At 43.0% G+C, this 13,860-nt stretch overlaps 1 protein-coding gene and 1 long non-coding RNA gene across 9 annotated transcripts in view; one reads left to right on the top strand and one right to left on the bottom strand.

Moving 5' to 3' along the window:
- Positions 1-13,860, bottom strand: part of PDE9A (phosphodiesterase 9A) — a 123,158-nt gene that overhangs the window by 59,473 nt on the left and 49,825 nt on the right. For 5 of the 8 annotated variants that reach the window (XR_008318929.1, XM_053306471.1, XM_053306469.1 and 2 more), the window contains exons 5-6: positions 3,335-3,389; positions 1,117-1,187 (exon numbers count right to left, since the gene is read on the bottom strand). Coding sequence is in view for 7 of the 8 variants with exons in the window: in XM_053306471.1 (XP_053162446.1) it covers positions 1,117-1,187; positions 3,335-3,389 (126 nt within the window). In the remaining variant the exon portion in view is untranslated. Of the gene's footprint in view, positions 1-1,116; positions 1,188-3,334; positions 3,390-8,564; positions 8,708-8,776; positions 8,810-13,860 lie in introns of those variants that run through there. The other 3 variants (XM_053306474.1, XM_053306473.1, XM_053306472.1) reach the window with 3 other exon arrangements.
- Positions 1-13,860, top strand: part of LOC128349711 (uncharacterized) — a 122,769-nt gene that overhangs the window by 82,440 nt on the left and 26,469 nt on the right. The window contains exons 3-4 of the long non-coding RNA XR_008318934.1: positions 982-1,076; positions 7,509-7,590. This is a non-coding gene — a long non-coding RNA (uncharacterized LOC128349711). The remainder of the gene's footprint in view (positions 1-981; positions 1,077-7,508; positions 7,591-13,860) is intronic.

Here is a 13,860-nt window from a genome sequence, read left to right as displayed (position 1 = left end):
TTACTTGTGAACAGCAGCAGTTGCATGGGAGCGTGGCTCAGATGAGGACTGTGGCATGGAGGTAGCAGGCATTTAACCCTTTACTTCTGAGACATTCCCCTGCCTTTGCGGCAAATGGCATTTTCAGGATTCAAAAGCTGCTTTGGTGACTTGATTTTCAGCTGGGAAATGGCATAGAAGCAGAGGGTTAAATGCATTTACCTCCGCACTGTGTTGCTAATCCTAGCTGCACCCCCACATGGCTGCTTCCCACAAGTAAACAACCGCCTATCTACATGCTGACACATTTAATGCCCTGTGTCATTTGGCCCCTAGCTTCACTCTCTCCAAGCTGAACTTACCTCCCAGGGTTGAATGTGAAGATCAAATGGGATAACTGCCATATGCACTGCCCCCAGGAGCTCAGGAGACTGGGTAAAATGCATATGTCAGGTTTCTCCTTTGGACAGATGGAACACTTGTACCAGACAGCAGACCCTGATTTGTGTGCTAAACACATAGCTGCCGTACTTCAGCCCTGGGTGAAGGGTGAAGTCATTTTGACTTCCTCTCCTTCCAAGTGCTGATTGCAGATTGTTGAGTTTCCTGGAATTAAGCAATATCCTGCAGCTGCTAGGAAACCAGATCAGGATGCCTTCCCTTTTCTTCTATCTGGGAGAGCAGAATGGAACCTGGGGACAAAACCTGAGGGCACAGCCCTAAGAAATAAGTTGGGTAGAAGGAGATGGAGGAGGCATACATCAAGATGGGAGTGTGCGTATAGATATAGTCAAGGATGCACAAATATCTAAACCTGGCCTGGTGACTTGAGAGTCTTTCTGGTTGAGTGAATGGGCTCTTTCTGTGTATGGTGAAAGGAGAGGAACTGGTTCTATAAGAGATCTTTTCAGATATTCACCATATCCAAATAGTATAGAATATAAAGCATAATATTTTTTAAAAGCAAAACTATATTTTATATATATTCTCTCTCTCTCTCAGATAGGAGCTTTGTACCTCCCAAAGATGAAGGCAGAAGAAATGCCAATAAAAAGATATACATCCTCAGGATTCAGACAGTATCAACTTCATACAAAGTAATTCTAGACTTGATTTTTTTTTAAAAATGATACTCACATTCAACTCTTTTCTCCAGCATTGCCAAGTGATTAGCTACTTCAGTTTTCAGTTCATTGATTTTAAATACCCTGAAGGGGAGAAAAAATTCAAATGGGAATGCATCTACTTATTTTTATAGCTGTACAATTAACTAGTTTCATGAGAAACGTGATTTCTACTGGTAGGAAAAAACCTACAGAAGCAAATATTTATACACAATTAAAAATGCATCAGAAAGAAAGAAAGGAAGGAAGAAAGAAAGAAAGATGATTCCCTAGTAATAAGTCATTGAATATATAAAGCTACCTTACACAAATTCATCTAGGTCAGTTTTGTCTACACTGACGGTCTTTCCCAGCCCTGTCAAGGGATGGCAGGGATTGAACACAGTATCTTTTGCATGCAAAGCATGACCTGAACTGCTCAGCTATGTCGTACCCCGCCTTGCCTTAATCTGCTGCATCCAGTGAACTCCCCCTGTCTATAAGAATTCCTCATCTCATGGGAACAGAAGGGGAACTTTGTGAACATCAGGTTGGCTCCTTTAATGGTTGCAAAGCTCCCCTTCACTGAAATATAAGTGGGTAGCTTGTATACATGTTAAGAGTTCTGTTTGTGCTGGGCTTCACATCTGGGGACCTGGCTTGGGGTTGGTGGAGGGCTGCCGTATGGGTGGAAAAGAGGGCAGGTCTCCTGTACCTTTGAGAGATGCACAGAAGAGGAAACTTGTGGCTGCACCTGAGCATTTTTCACACAGCAGGCTTTACCACAAGTTTACTGCGAGGCTTTACTGCAAGTTTGAAGTTGCCCTCCAAAAACAACACAAAAAGTAGATTTTTAAAACCCTGGATGTAAATCAGGCTATACTCTTAATGTGCAATGAAAAACCTGAATCAAGTGTGAAGTGCTCTCTGATAGCTTGCAGGGACGATATGTGAACGCACCCACCTCCATTCCGGAGGAGATGCCTGCTAAAAGCCCTGTGTGAAAAACACCCTGGGGACGTTCTCTCTTCTGTGCATCTTTTTGTCCTCTTTTCCATATGGCAGCCCTGGGTTGGTAACTTTAAGATTCTAAGGTGCACATAAGTGCCCATTAACACTTCTTCCCTTAGCATATGATTCCTGCTAAACTGATTATACTTTTCCCTACAGCAGGCCTGTACAACATAGGGGCCAGATCTAGCCCATGGGGACTTTTTACTGACCCACAGGTAGGAATATGGTGCAGCAACAGCAGGAATCATGAAGAGCTCTTGACTTGTCTTGCTGACCAGCCGCAGCAGCAGCAACCCAATTCAGTTGGCCGCTTAAGACCAAATGCCCCAGCCTCCGCCCTTGGGTCGGCGGCCACTGACACCATCCTTTTTTCCTCTTGCCTCTCCCCCGACTCCAACCCTCTGTCCCCTCATTTTCATTAATGTTTTTTTGCTTTCAATGTAATAATTCATGTGCTTAATATTGACCGAGTCATATTTGGTTCTGGGGCACTGGGGCATTTGAGTTGTGTACCCCTGCCCTACAGCTTCATCTATGCTAAAGTAAAGTGTGCCATCAAGTTGATTTTGACTCCTGGCACCCACAGAGTCCTGTGGTTTTCTTTGGTAGAATACAGGAGGGGTTTACCATTGCCTCCTCAGTATGAGATGATGCCTTTCAGCATCTTTCTATATTGCTGTTGCCCAATATACTACCAGCAGGGATTCGAACTGGCAACCTTCTGCTTGTTACTCAACCATTTTCCTGCTGCGCCACTTAAGGTGACCACTTCAAAGTAATTTCTTTTGTAGCCACATACTGTAAATGGTATGCTGAGGAGCTGAGCTCCCTAATTGGCTAGACCAGTTTTATAAGATTAGAAAAAACAGATACTCTGCATTGCTCTCCCTAAATGCAGATCCTATCAGTATAGCTCAGGAGTATTTCCCCCCATTCCAGTTACACGATGGAACAACAAATTCAGCATGATCCTACTCATGTTTACTCAGAAGCCAATGCCAGGAGGTTCAATGAGACTTACTTCTAAGAAAGAGTGAATAGGATTGCAGCCTTAAATTAATCCATATTTCCCTTCTAGACCAGCCTGCATACACTTCTGAATAGCAAAGGCATATCACAACAGAAAAGTGCAATAAAAGCCAATTGACTTATTCCAGAGTAAACTGCTAGGGATAGCAGTATGCAAGTGTTTACAAGAGGGAACAGAATAGCACTAAAGGATGAGTCGAATATTTTACCTTGAGAATTGTTCAACCACCTGTGCCAGCAAATTCTGGAACAGTTCCTCTTTTTCTATAAAATAAAATAAATAATGGACAACTATAAGAAGAGAATGATAGTAAGATGAGGACAGCAGAGCTGGGTATTCAAAATACTACACTAACAGGAGTCTGAAAAAGAACTTCTTTAGAAAAGCTGATGAGTTTGTTGTTCTCAAAAAATCAATGTTTGCAACAAATCGCATCACACCACTGTGGAGAAGATCAAAGGTTCAGTTACCCCAGGATTCCTTTTGTACTTAACGATCAAACTGCAGGTGTTATGCAAGGTGTTAGTCAGGGAGACATATATTTATGGGTACCTACATTATGCTGTGAAGCATGAAGATTGATACCCTTGAATGGTATTCTCAGCTGTAAAACTGCAGCTGTTTTTTTTCAAGTCATGCAATAATTACCTTAAAAAAGAAAAAAAGTGTTCCAGATATTGCTCCATTTGAATATAGAATGTTTCTTGGACAATGTTCTGAACTAAATTGTTCTCTCTTTTCACCCCCCAAAAGAAACCGTTGCTTTGAACCATTATTCTCAAACCTTGATTATACCAGACATCACAATTCACCTTCACCAAGTAGAGATGAATTTAGAACAAAGAAAAGGAAGGTTTCGAGACAGCTTCTTAAAATTGCTTCACAACGTATAGGCTTGGTGTGCATTGATATGATCTGGGTTTGGACACCTTCTTGCATAAGGAGCTGTTCACACAGAACTGGATTTTATTTTGACATTACAGACCTACTAAGTATTTCTGAGTGTATCTAAAGCTAAAAGCCTCAGTTGGAAGCAGTCTGTAGTAACTGAATAAAATCTTTGTTGTTGTTGTTTTCTTTTTATAAGCCTCTCAGAGTTGGTTTTTAACTCAGGAAAAAGGGGGCAGAAGGGGAGATTTATCTGGTGCAAAAGCATCCTCAAGTGCTCAGCAGCTATCAGTTTTCTCAGCATGTGGAGGCCTACACGTGGAAGGTTTTTGTACTTATCTAATAGCAAAATTAAGAGAGAGTTTTCTCTAGAATTTCCCACACCAAGCCCAGGGAGGTTCTGTTAATAAGGGGGTGGTGGCGGCAGCATTTTAAATCTACCAGAAATACATAATAGTTTTATGAGAAGTGTATGTCTGTCATAAAAAAGTGGCTAGTTTTCTGAGGTCTGAGAACAGTTTGCTTCTGTGCCTGCCTGGCACAAGAGAATCCATTTATATATGAATCCCCCCTTATCCCTTCACCTCAAGAGGTGAGATTAACTCTTTAATTTCTGGCTGGGAATAACCCCGCCACCAATTCCATTCTTAAATTTCCTTTCTCTCACACTTTTTCTCTCACAGCAGTGCCTCCACCTCTTCTCTCTCTGGAAGTGCCGTGTGCAGATCCAGGGGTGGGGGTTGCTGCTTTTCTTCCTCCTTTCTGCTTTCTCCCCTCAAAGTGGTGTAAATCTGACACAGCTAACTCTGACTTCAAAACATTAGGGTTAACCATAGGACTCTATACCGCTTCCTCCAGTGCAGTTTGAAAAGCACCCTGGGTGTGTACCAGGCATTTATTCTTAAAATTAAAAAGTTTTATTTAAAAGTTTAAATGTTAAAAAGAGAACATTTAGTTATTTTGGAAGGGCGGTATATAAATCTAACAAACAAACACATTTGTTTTTATTTGCTTATAGACTGTACGGCATGAATACATACATATTTACAGATGCACCAGGAAAATTTAACATCTTATATCACAGGGATAAATGATGCATGTAGATTATGCATCAAAGTAATGAAATGGGCTTCAAATGCACTAAATTGAGGAGGTACTGAAGGCGCTCTTAGCCTGCATGCCATTTGGTCTAGGTCTAGTCCCGTTTCCAAATTTCTCTAACTCTGTATAAACAGCACTCTTGCTTGCTTTTCACATTCAGAGAGCCAGAGACTTTTGCTGTGTCAGCCTAATAATGCTGTGTTTGCATAATTTGCATTACACAAGAGTACGCTCATTGGAAATCATGGCTCTTGTGTAACACAATTTGTGCAAATTTTGTATTAATAATAATAAATAAATAAATAAATAAATAATAACTTGTGCAAATGCAACATTATTAGGCCAATGTACTCTTGTGCAGTATGTCAGCCATTATAAAAAGCCTTTGAGATAGTTGCACCGGTTACAATCTCATGTATAATCTCAGAAATATGGGATTAAAGTAATCACCATAAAGAGGGCACACAATTTATTGAAAAGCATATTTCAAAATGAAAATGAAGAGTTAATGGTGTAGTGGGGAGATAATTATCAGCTGGAGGTTGGCACTTCTTTCTTCGCAGTGTAGTCCTGTAGAACACTTGCTGAGAGGATACTGATTTGGAAAAACCTAATCCTACAGATTCCCTCCCCCAAACTGGAGGAAGCTCCAAAAATTGGCAAAAGATATACAGTAATTTGTTTTGGAAATCAGAGACAGAGAAGATCATGGGAAGGATTGCTGGTCTTGTAGCAAGCATGACTTGTCCCCTTTGCTGAGCAGTGTCCACTGTGGTTACATATGAATGGGAGACTACATGTGTGAACACTGTAAGATATTCCCCTTAGTGGATGGGGCTGCTCTGGGAAGAGCATCTGCATGCTTGAATGCAAAAGGTTCCTTCCAAGTTCCCTCCCTGGCATCTCCAAGATAGGGCTGAGGGAGTCTCCTGCCTGCAACCTTGGAGAAGCCGCTGCCAGTCTCAGTAGACAATACTGAGCTACATGGACCAAAGGTCTGACTCGGTGTATGGCAGCTGTCTATGTTCCTATGGTGGATGTTGTTGGATTACAGCTTGTGCAGCTCTGTTGCACAGTGCTTAGTATTGTAGAAACCTACAGGATAAATGTCTGTTCCCAGTATCCATTGTGTGCATTATCAGTTAAATCCATTGCTGTGCAAACAGATTGCATTCCTTTGGTCTGAAATACTTCAGTCAAGCTTCAAAAGCTTAGTCTCATGTAATCTGAACGGCCATATCTGTAAAACCAGCGAATGTTCACTGCCATACTGCACACATTCACATTAGTCTTAGACTGAAAGGAGGATTTGTTAGTTTGAATGATTCCAGCACCTGAATTTTGATGTTTTGAATTTTGATTATTATTAATAGTACTCTCTTTTTACAGTTGCCTCCTCTTTTCCTCCTTTCCTTTCATTTTCTTCCCCCTTTCTTGACAAAATTTTGAATGTAAGCTCCTTCAGGAAGGGACCTATGGGTTTTCAAAAATATTTTCCTCTGTCATGTGCCATGTATAGTGATGGTGCTGAAACGATAACAATGGAAGAGTCTATCTTCAAAGTTATTACATTTAACAAAGAGAAGAACCATACGTTGCATAGTGTACCACAGAGATGTGCAAAATTGCCTCGAGTGGTTCCTCCAGTGAGATTAGTCTCTTCTAATACACCTTGTCCCTTTTATTGGCATGTTATGTGCTACTGTCCATTGAAAGCCATAAGGTTTACATGATCTGCAGATGGGTACTTTCTGATCTGGCATTTCACTGGTTTGTAGTGTCACTATGTGTATACTGTCAAGCCGTGTGTAACATTTTGTTCTCCTAGGATGTCTTTGGAATTATTCCTGTGGATGCATGCATGCATGTGAAAATGTTATATCAGAATGGGTAGTCTTTATTGAGACTACCTGTTCAAAACTAACACTTTTGAGCTGGATTTCTGTTAGAGCCAGCTGAATCCCTGAAAAGGGGACACAGATGCTACATTCCAAGGCAATGCTTTCATGGGCACACATCCACTGGGATCATTCCAAAGTAAGCCTTTGAATGAGAATCTGGCCCTATATGGCTAAACAGCATTAGTTTGGACTACAGGCAGGCAGGCTCAGGTAGTCCAACGTCAGTTCCTGGGGTGGGAGAAGGGTGCCTGCAAGGTTGCTCTTGTGAAATGCCAATAGTTTAGGTCATTTTTGAACCCATGGAAGGCATTGCACATGGATCTTGTATTTAACATCCTGTACTTGGAAGATGTATCAGCAAGTGCTTTAGAATCCCTTGTCTATCTCCACACAATTAATGTTTGACAAAACAAGCACAGATCACACACATAAGAACTGCCTGTGCTGAATCAGAGCAGAGTTCTATCTAATGCATCACTTTCTCTCCAACAGTGGCCAGTCAGATGCCCTCACAAGTTCAGAAGCAGAGCAAGATGAGGAGAATCCTTTTGTGTTGCTTGTTCCCTGAAGCCTGGTAATCAACTGTACCTTGACTCTGAATCTTTTAGAAAATGTAGCATGCAATATGAATTATTTTAAAAATCAAGAGTCACATTGCACATACCTACCAACATGTCACTATTTTCCCATTCAGGTGAGTGGGAAAATAGAGACATGTTGGCAGGTATGACTGCATTGTCCTAATAAAATGACAAAATTAATATGGCAGTTCCCAATAAATAAATAATGTATTCCGTACATCATGTTTTCTAAAAGAAGCAGTCTGTGGTCCATATCTGGTTTAAAAAGCCTAACATTTGCAATTGGATTCCAGCCAATCTGGAGCCAATGGAACGAAAGACTGCACATCAATTTCAGCTTAACTGAATGATGGATCAGTAGCCACACACGTGGCCATCATTTTAACATCATATTTCTAAAAGAAACATACATATGTGCCACCTGAAACTATATTTTATATGCTATTAAGCCTCATTTTAATTTTACTGTAAGCATAACATTAAAGTAGCAGTTTCTGATATTTATCCTCTCTAGCCTTACCGGAAGACACAATACTAAGCAGATATCAATTAGATTAATTCATAGTTTTTAAAATATATGCCAGAGGGATGTGGCTTTCTTCGAAGCAGCATTTCATCTAAACCAGCTTTCCAAGTGTACACAATATGATACATCACTCTTTAGAGGAATTTTCTTTTTGTAACTTTAATTATTATGAACTCAAAATGGAAGAATCCGACAAGGCTCTAGAGGCATAAAACCCAAGTTGATCCCATACAAAGTATTCAATCATGTGCCCAATTTTGTTCATTTTTAATCATTTCAAACATGCAGCAAGCAAAACACTAAATAAAAAGATTTGTTCTAGTCAGCTAGCTTTCACTTTATAAAAAAGCAGTTTCAACTTCTGGTGGCAATCAAAGTGCTCTATCCAAACAAGTAACATTTTTTAATTGAAAATAGCATGAACGATTTGCTTCTGCTTACCGTACCGAAGCAAAGGAAAGTTATACAAAGCCAAAGCAAGAATAAACTCTGAAACCTGTGTATCTCAAATTCATTGCCTCTCAGAACTTTGGCAGTGGCTGAAGCTTACAAGAGACTGACAGGGTCCTATAAAAACAATCCAGGGGAAAAAAATGAAGGAAAACCCACCCCTGGATGTGATACTCTCCCTCCCTCTCACTGACAAAACTCACTTAAAGTACTAGGACATTCTAATCCAGGGAACAGTCAACTGCAGCCTGATGTTTATAGATGTAATAAAAGAATGAAGACGTATGTTTTTATAACCCCAGAGTACAGTAAAGATATACGACTTTCAGTTCCTCTTGTCTTAAAGAGACAAAGGTCCCTTTCCCCCTGCACTTTCTTTAACTGTTTACTTAATCCCTGAATCCTGCATAACGATCTGTGAAATGGGAATAAACTTTTCAATGAGTGTGGCAACATTTAAAACATTGTTTTCAACGTGCAAAATGTTTAAGAACCTTTATTGGCCTCATCCTCACAACCTCTGGGAGAAAGTGGGATTGCCAACTTTTCTTTTCCCCCCTAAGAGGGTCTCTGTGCCTTATCAACAATGTGCACAGAAGCAAAAAATCCAGCAAATAAAGCTTTCCCCACCACTGCACCTCCGCCCTGGGGGAAGGGAAAGTTTCATGGGCCTGAATTTCCACTTCTTTCCACATAGCAAGAAAGGGACACGGCAGAAAAAAGTTTACAATCCTAATGAGCCATGACAGTATTGTTTCCATATTATAGGTAGCTGGGAAATTTACTGTGATTTGTCTGAAGACACACAATGGTAGAAATAGGACCTGGACCCAGACTGCCAAGATCTACTTCTCTGTCTCCTCATCCACTGTCTCCCTTTGTTTATCTTTGTCCATTACTCAGTAGATTTCCAGACATCCTTTTATCTCAGTCCCCACACCACCAGCTCCTGCAGTGCTTCTGACTGGCTCTTGTGCAGGATCCAGATGCATGCTACACAATCCTGTCCTCCCTCACTGGAATTTTTAATTGTAAACTGCCCTGAGCCATTTTGGAAGGGTGGTATACAAATCAAATCAAATCAAATCAATCAATTGATCAATAAAATTTTCAGCGCTCTGGCCTTGCGCTATTTTTACTGCGCCCCTTAGAGGCCAGCACTTACTTTCTCATATCTTTTCATTACCACTTTAAAGTGGTCCATATGGGAAGGCCTTTGGGATTGTGCCTGCTGCCTTAACCCCCATGCATGCATTGCAAATTCTGAACAGAACCTACACCAGTCATTCAAGTCATGGAGGAAAAGGAGGGACTCTTAATGAAATCCACACACTCCAAGTGATAACTCACTCCAGTTTTAGCCAAATTGTGCCCCCTTTAGCCTTATAAATACAGTAGCTAAGGGAGCTGTAACAAAAGCTAAAGAGGGCAGACCCATCTAGCTTCCTGTAATTTGCACACTGGCCTACATGTGCACGGAGGTTCTGAATGCATGGATCTATATCTTGCAACCAACACATGTGTACTGATCACCTCTGTGCACCTCTGACCCCTGAGGTGCTGTGCTAAGATGATGCCCTGAACAGTGTGTAGGGCACACCACTCATTGCTCTTCCTCCCCAGCTCACCTTACCCCATGCATGGCAGTGTGCAGAAAGGTCCACTCACAATTTTTCGTCCTGATTCCACCCAGCAATGCACAGATGGTGCCATTCACTACTCTTCCTCCCTCCCCCACAATGGTGCTTGTTGCTGCTCCTCCCTTACTCAGCCAGGAGGCTTTACATACAGGGCTTTTACTTCTAATCTCCTCCGGAATGGAGTGGGCCAGTCCACATATTAGTTGCATTTACCCCAAAGTAGCTGCAGGCTATCAGGGACCAGTACAGACAGGACTCTGGTTTTCCCCGAATTGAGGCTGCGCATTCTGGCTTAGCCCGAATTATGTCCGGTTTTTAAAAATCCTCTGTTTCCAGCAGCTTTTGCAAAAACCCTGAGGCTTCTGTTATGCCCCGAAGTTTCTCTGTGATGTGTGGAGGGGCTTCTTTCCAAACTCGCACTTGAAATCCTCACAGGTAGCAGCAAAGGAGATTTCCAATTGCAAGTACTGGAGGCAGGGGAGGGGTTGTGGCAGATTGATGCAATTCCATGGAGGGGGTCCTTTCAGCTCAGCAGAGAAAGCCCTCTCCAGCACCTGCAGGGATGCTGTGCTGAGGTCACAAACTGGCAGCAAGTGAGACATTGGCCACGGATCCCCACAGGAGATGCTTTTAAGCACAGAAGGCACCCTCAGCTCTGCTGAATCGCAGAGGCATTTCTGCACTCTGGTGTCGACCCAGCTGTGGTGCACGTGCCCCTGTCTGCAGAATGCCGCCACGAAGGCTTGCTAAAGATGAATAGCATTTCACACCATCCATGGGGAGAGAAGTAGAATGGCTGGCTGAGGAAGGAAGAGGGGCCACAGGGAGAATGAGAGAGTCCAGAAGGGGAGGGGGAGGGAGAAATTCCTGAGTTAAACCCAAGATGTAACCTGAACCCTTGCGTTCTGCTCGATCCCCGGCTGCTTGGTCTTGTGGTCTTCCCTAACTAACTGTCAAACTAACCCACACAAACAAGCTCTCACACCTCCTCCTGATGGGATTGGTTGGCTAAAAAACCCAGAGCAAGTGGTGAGAACACACAGGAAAATGATCTGAAGGGATTGCAGGGAGGAGCTGACCCTACGTGAACTGTCCATTTAACACCCCCCCGCCCCGAATTAAACATCTGTGAATCTGCTGTGAAGCAGATTCTCTCTTCAGATATCCCATGGCATGAAGCCATGTGTGAATAACTCCCAGGAGGGTCTGGCACCATGCCACTGGCATGTTGCTGGGTAAGGGAGCGCTGGCCAAAAGTGGAGGGAGGGAGGAACAGAGGGGGTGTGCCCAAGCAGGACAGAGAAGGGAGAGGCAGCGGGCAAGTTGGGTGGCAACACTCAGTGCTCCCTCACCTGAGGCAACCTTCTCATCTCATCTCATCTCATCTCATGGAAGAGCCAGCTTGGACTGGACATTGCTGATGCACTCAGAGTTTATATATGCATAGCAGGCTCTGTTCAGAAGTTCTGATGAATGTGCAGAGGTTGGGGTGGGGCTAGCAAGTGCAATCCTAATCCCAGATTTAATCATGGACCAATTAATGACAGCAAAATTGGTCTCATTCATGGGGCTAGGTAAGTGCCGGAGTCAAGGAGGAAGTAAAATGGTCATAGCCTGATGAACAGGAGTGACTGAAAGGAGCTGTGGGGAGCCTGAAGAGGCAAAAAGGATCCTAAGGAATCAGATGAGGTATAGCAGAGGGGCATGGTAGAATTCCACAGTGCTGTTCCAGGTCCAGTTGGGTGCTTAATCTAGAAGCCAAGGAACTCATGATGCTGTCTATGAGGCAGTGGCATATTATTGGATGGAGCCTGTGGATCATTTGATACCCTCAGGGTGCTTCCACATTAGGGTCCTCTGGTGCTGCACAGTCAATATGTTCCTGCAATCAGTATCATGCAGAATAGGAACTGTTTCACACCACATTGAACATGGCATTATTTTGCCCATGCACATTCTGCAATGCCCATGAATCACTGTGGACATCGTAGCACTGGTGGACATATCCAGCACAGGGAAGGTGCCTGTTGTTCCCTGCCCTGTTCCCTTAAAAAGTCTAATTCCTTTACAAAATAAAATAAATAAAAATCCCATTCTTAAAAAACAAACAAACCCAAAAACTATTACCTACCTCTGTGTCCTCTTTTTCTTACCTGTACATACATCTGAAAAAGCATGACAGCATTATGCAACTTCCTGCACTTTTACATCCCACACACATTCCCTGTCTTAGGAGATTTACCTCTCAGTTTCCTACATTAAGCTTCTGGCATCTGCAGCTCCACCTTTGACTAAGACCCGATTCTCACAAACTGAGGATAGGGTGGTGAATCTGTGTCTGGACTCGAACACTTCAGACAGCAAGTGGGAAGTTACATGACTCAATGTAACTCATGACCCATACGAAACTATTCCCCGCATATAGAAACTAGATGTGAGGGTAGAGGTTCTAGTCCAGCCTGCTTCCTGATGTGTAGTGTGGGTCTCTCTCTCTCTCTCTCTCTCTCTGAGTTGTACAGTGGTATAACCGAGACATCACTTTATCTGCCATTTGTGAGAGCTAGGCCTAAGAATTATAGTGGAAAAGGAAATAGGGACCTGATGCCTGTTCAGGAGTGTGCAAGACCAAAGGCTAACTGTGAGCACAATATGAGAAGGCCACATACACAGCACAGCACAAAATGATACATATGCTACTGTATATACAGCCAAAGGTTGGTGTAGTCTTTGGGCCTGGACATGCCCCAGTGCAGCAAGATTTCTCTCACACTGGACGCTTGCACACACTTTAGCACGGCCAGTGCAGCTAACCAAGATGCGCTAGCTTCTTTCTCTACACAGACTGCATTCTTTCTGTAGATGAGGAATAGCCAGATGGTGGCTTGACCAGGCAGTATTTACCCAGACAATACCTCTCCATATGAACCGGGAATAGTAGAAGTAGAACCTGCCTGCTTCACAAAGGCTGCCTTCCAAGCTGGTAAAGTTCTCTCATGACACTTTGGGCTCGAGCGCTGCTGCCCTCTGGGTCAATTTCCTCGGGGAAGCAGGGCTGCCAAGGCCAAGAGCAGTGGGTGACAGATTTGCTGTTGCTTCCGACTTGGCAGGAACTCCACAAGGCCAGAACTCCCTCGAGGCCTCTGCAACTGTGTGCAGCAGCTGATGGGATATGCTGCTCCCACTGCGAGTGCCCTTTCCCACCATCCAGTCCCCAAATCGTTGTCTTGTAAGGGATTTGCCCCTGCGGGTGCTGGCTAATCTTGGCTCTAGACAGAAACAGATATTTTCTTTTCTAGGCTTGGATCACAAAACCAGGGAGCTTTGATAGAAGTCTGATTGATGCTTGCCCATAGATTCAAGGGCATTATAAAACACGACTGGGAGGTTTTTCACACCTTGCTTTTAGTTCTCATCTCCTCAGGAATGGGAGTGTGCATTCATATATCATCCAGATTTACCCCGATGTTGTTGTGAGCTATCAGGGAGCACTTCACACACAATTTGGGTTTTTCATTGCGCATTAGTGTGTAGCCTGATTTATATCTGGGGTAAAAAAAATCCACTTTTTGCATCATTTGGGGGGGCAATTTCTAACTTGCAGTAAAGCTTCACAGTAAATTTGCGGTAAAGCCTCCTATCTGAAAATA

The sequence above is a fragment of the Hemicordylus capensis genome, chromosome 3 (genome assembly GCF_027244095.1).
Source record: "Hemicordylus capensis ecotype Gifberg chromosome 3, rHemCap1.1.pri, whole genome shotgun sequence".
NCBI lineage: Eukaryota > Metazoa > Chordata > Lepidosauria > Squamata > Cordylidae > Hemicordylus > Hemicordylus capensis.
This window is presented reverse-complemented; position numbering and strand designations above follow the sequence as displayed.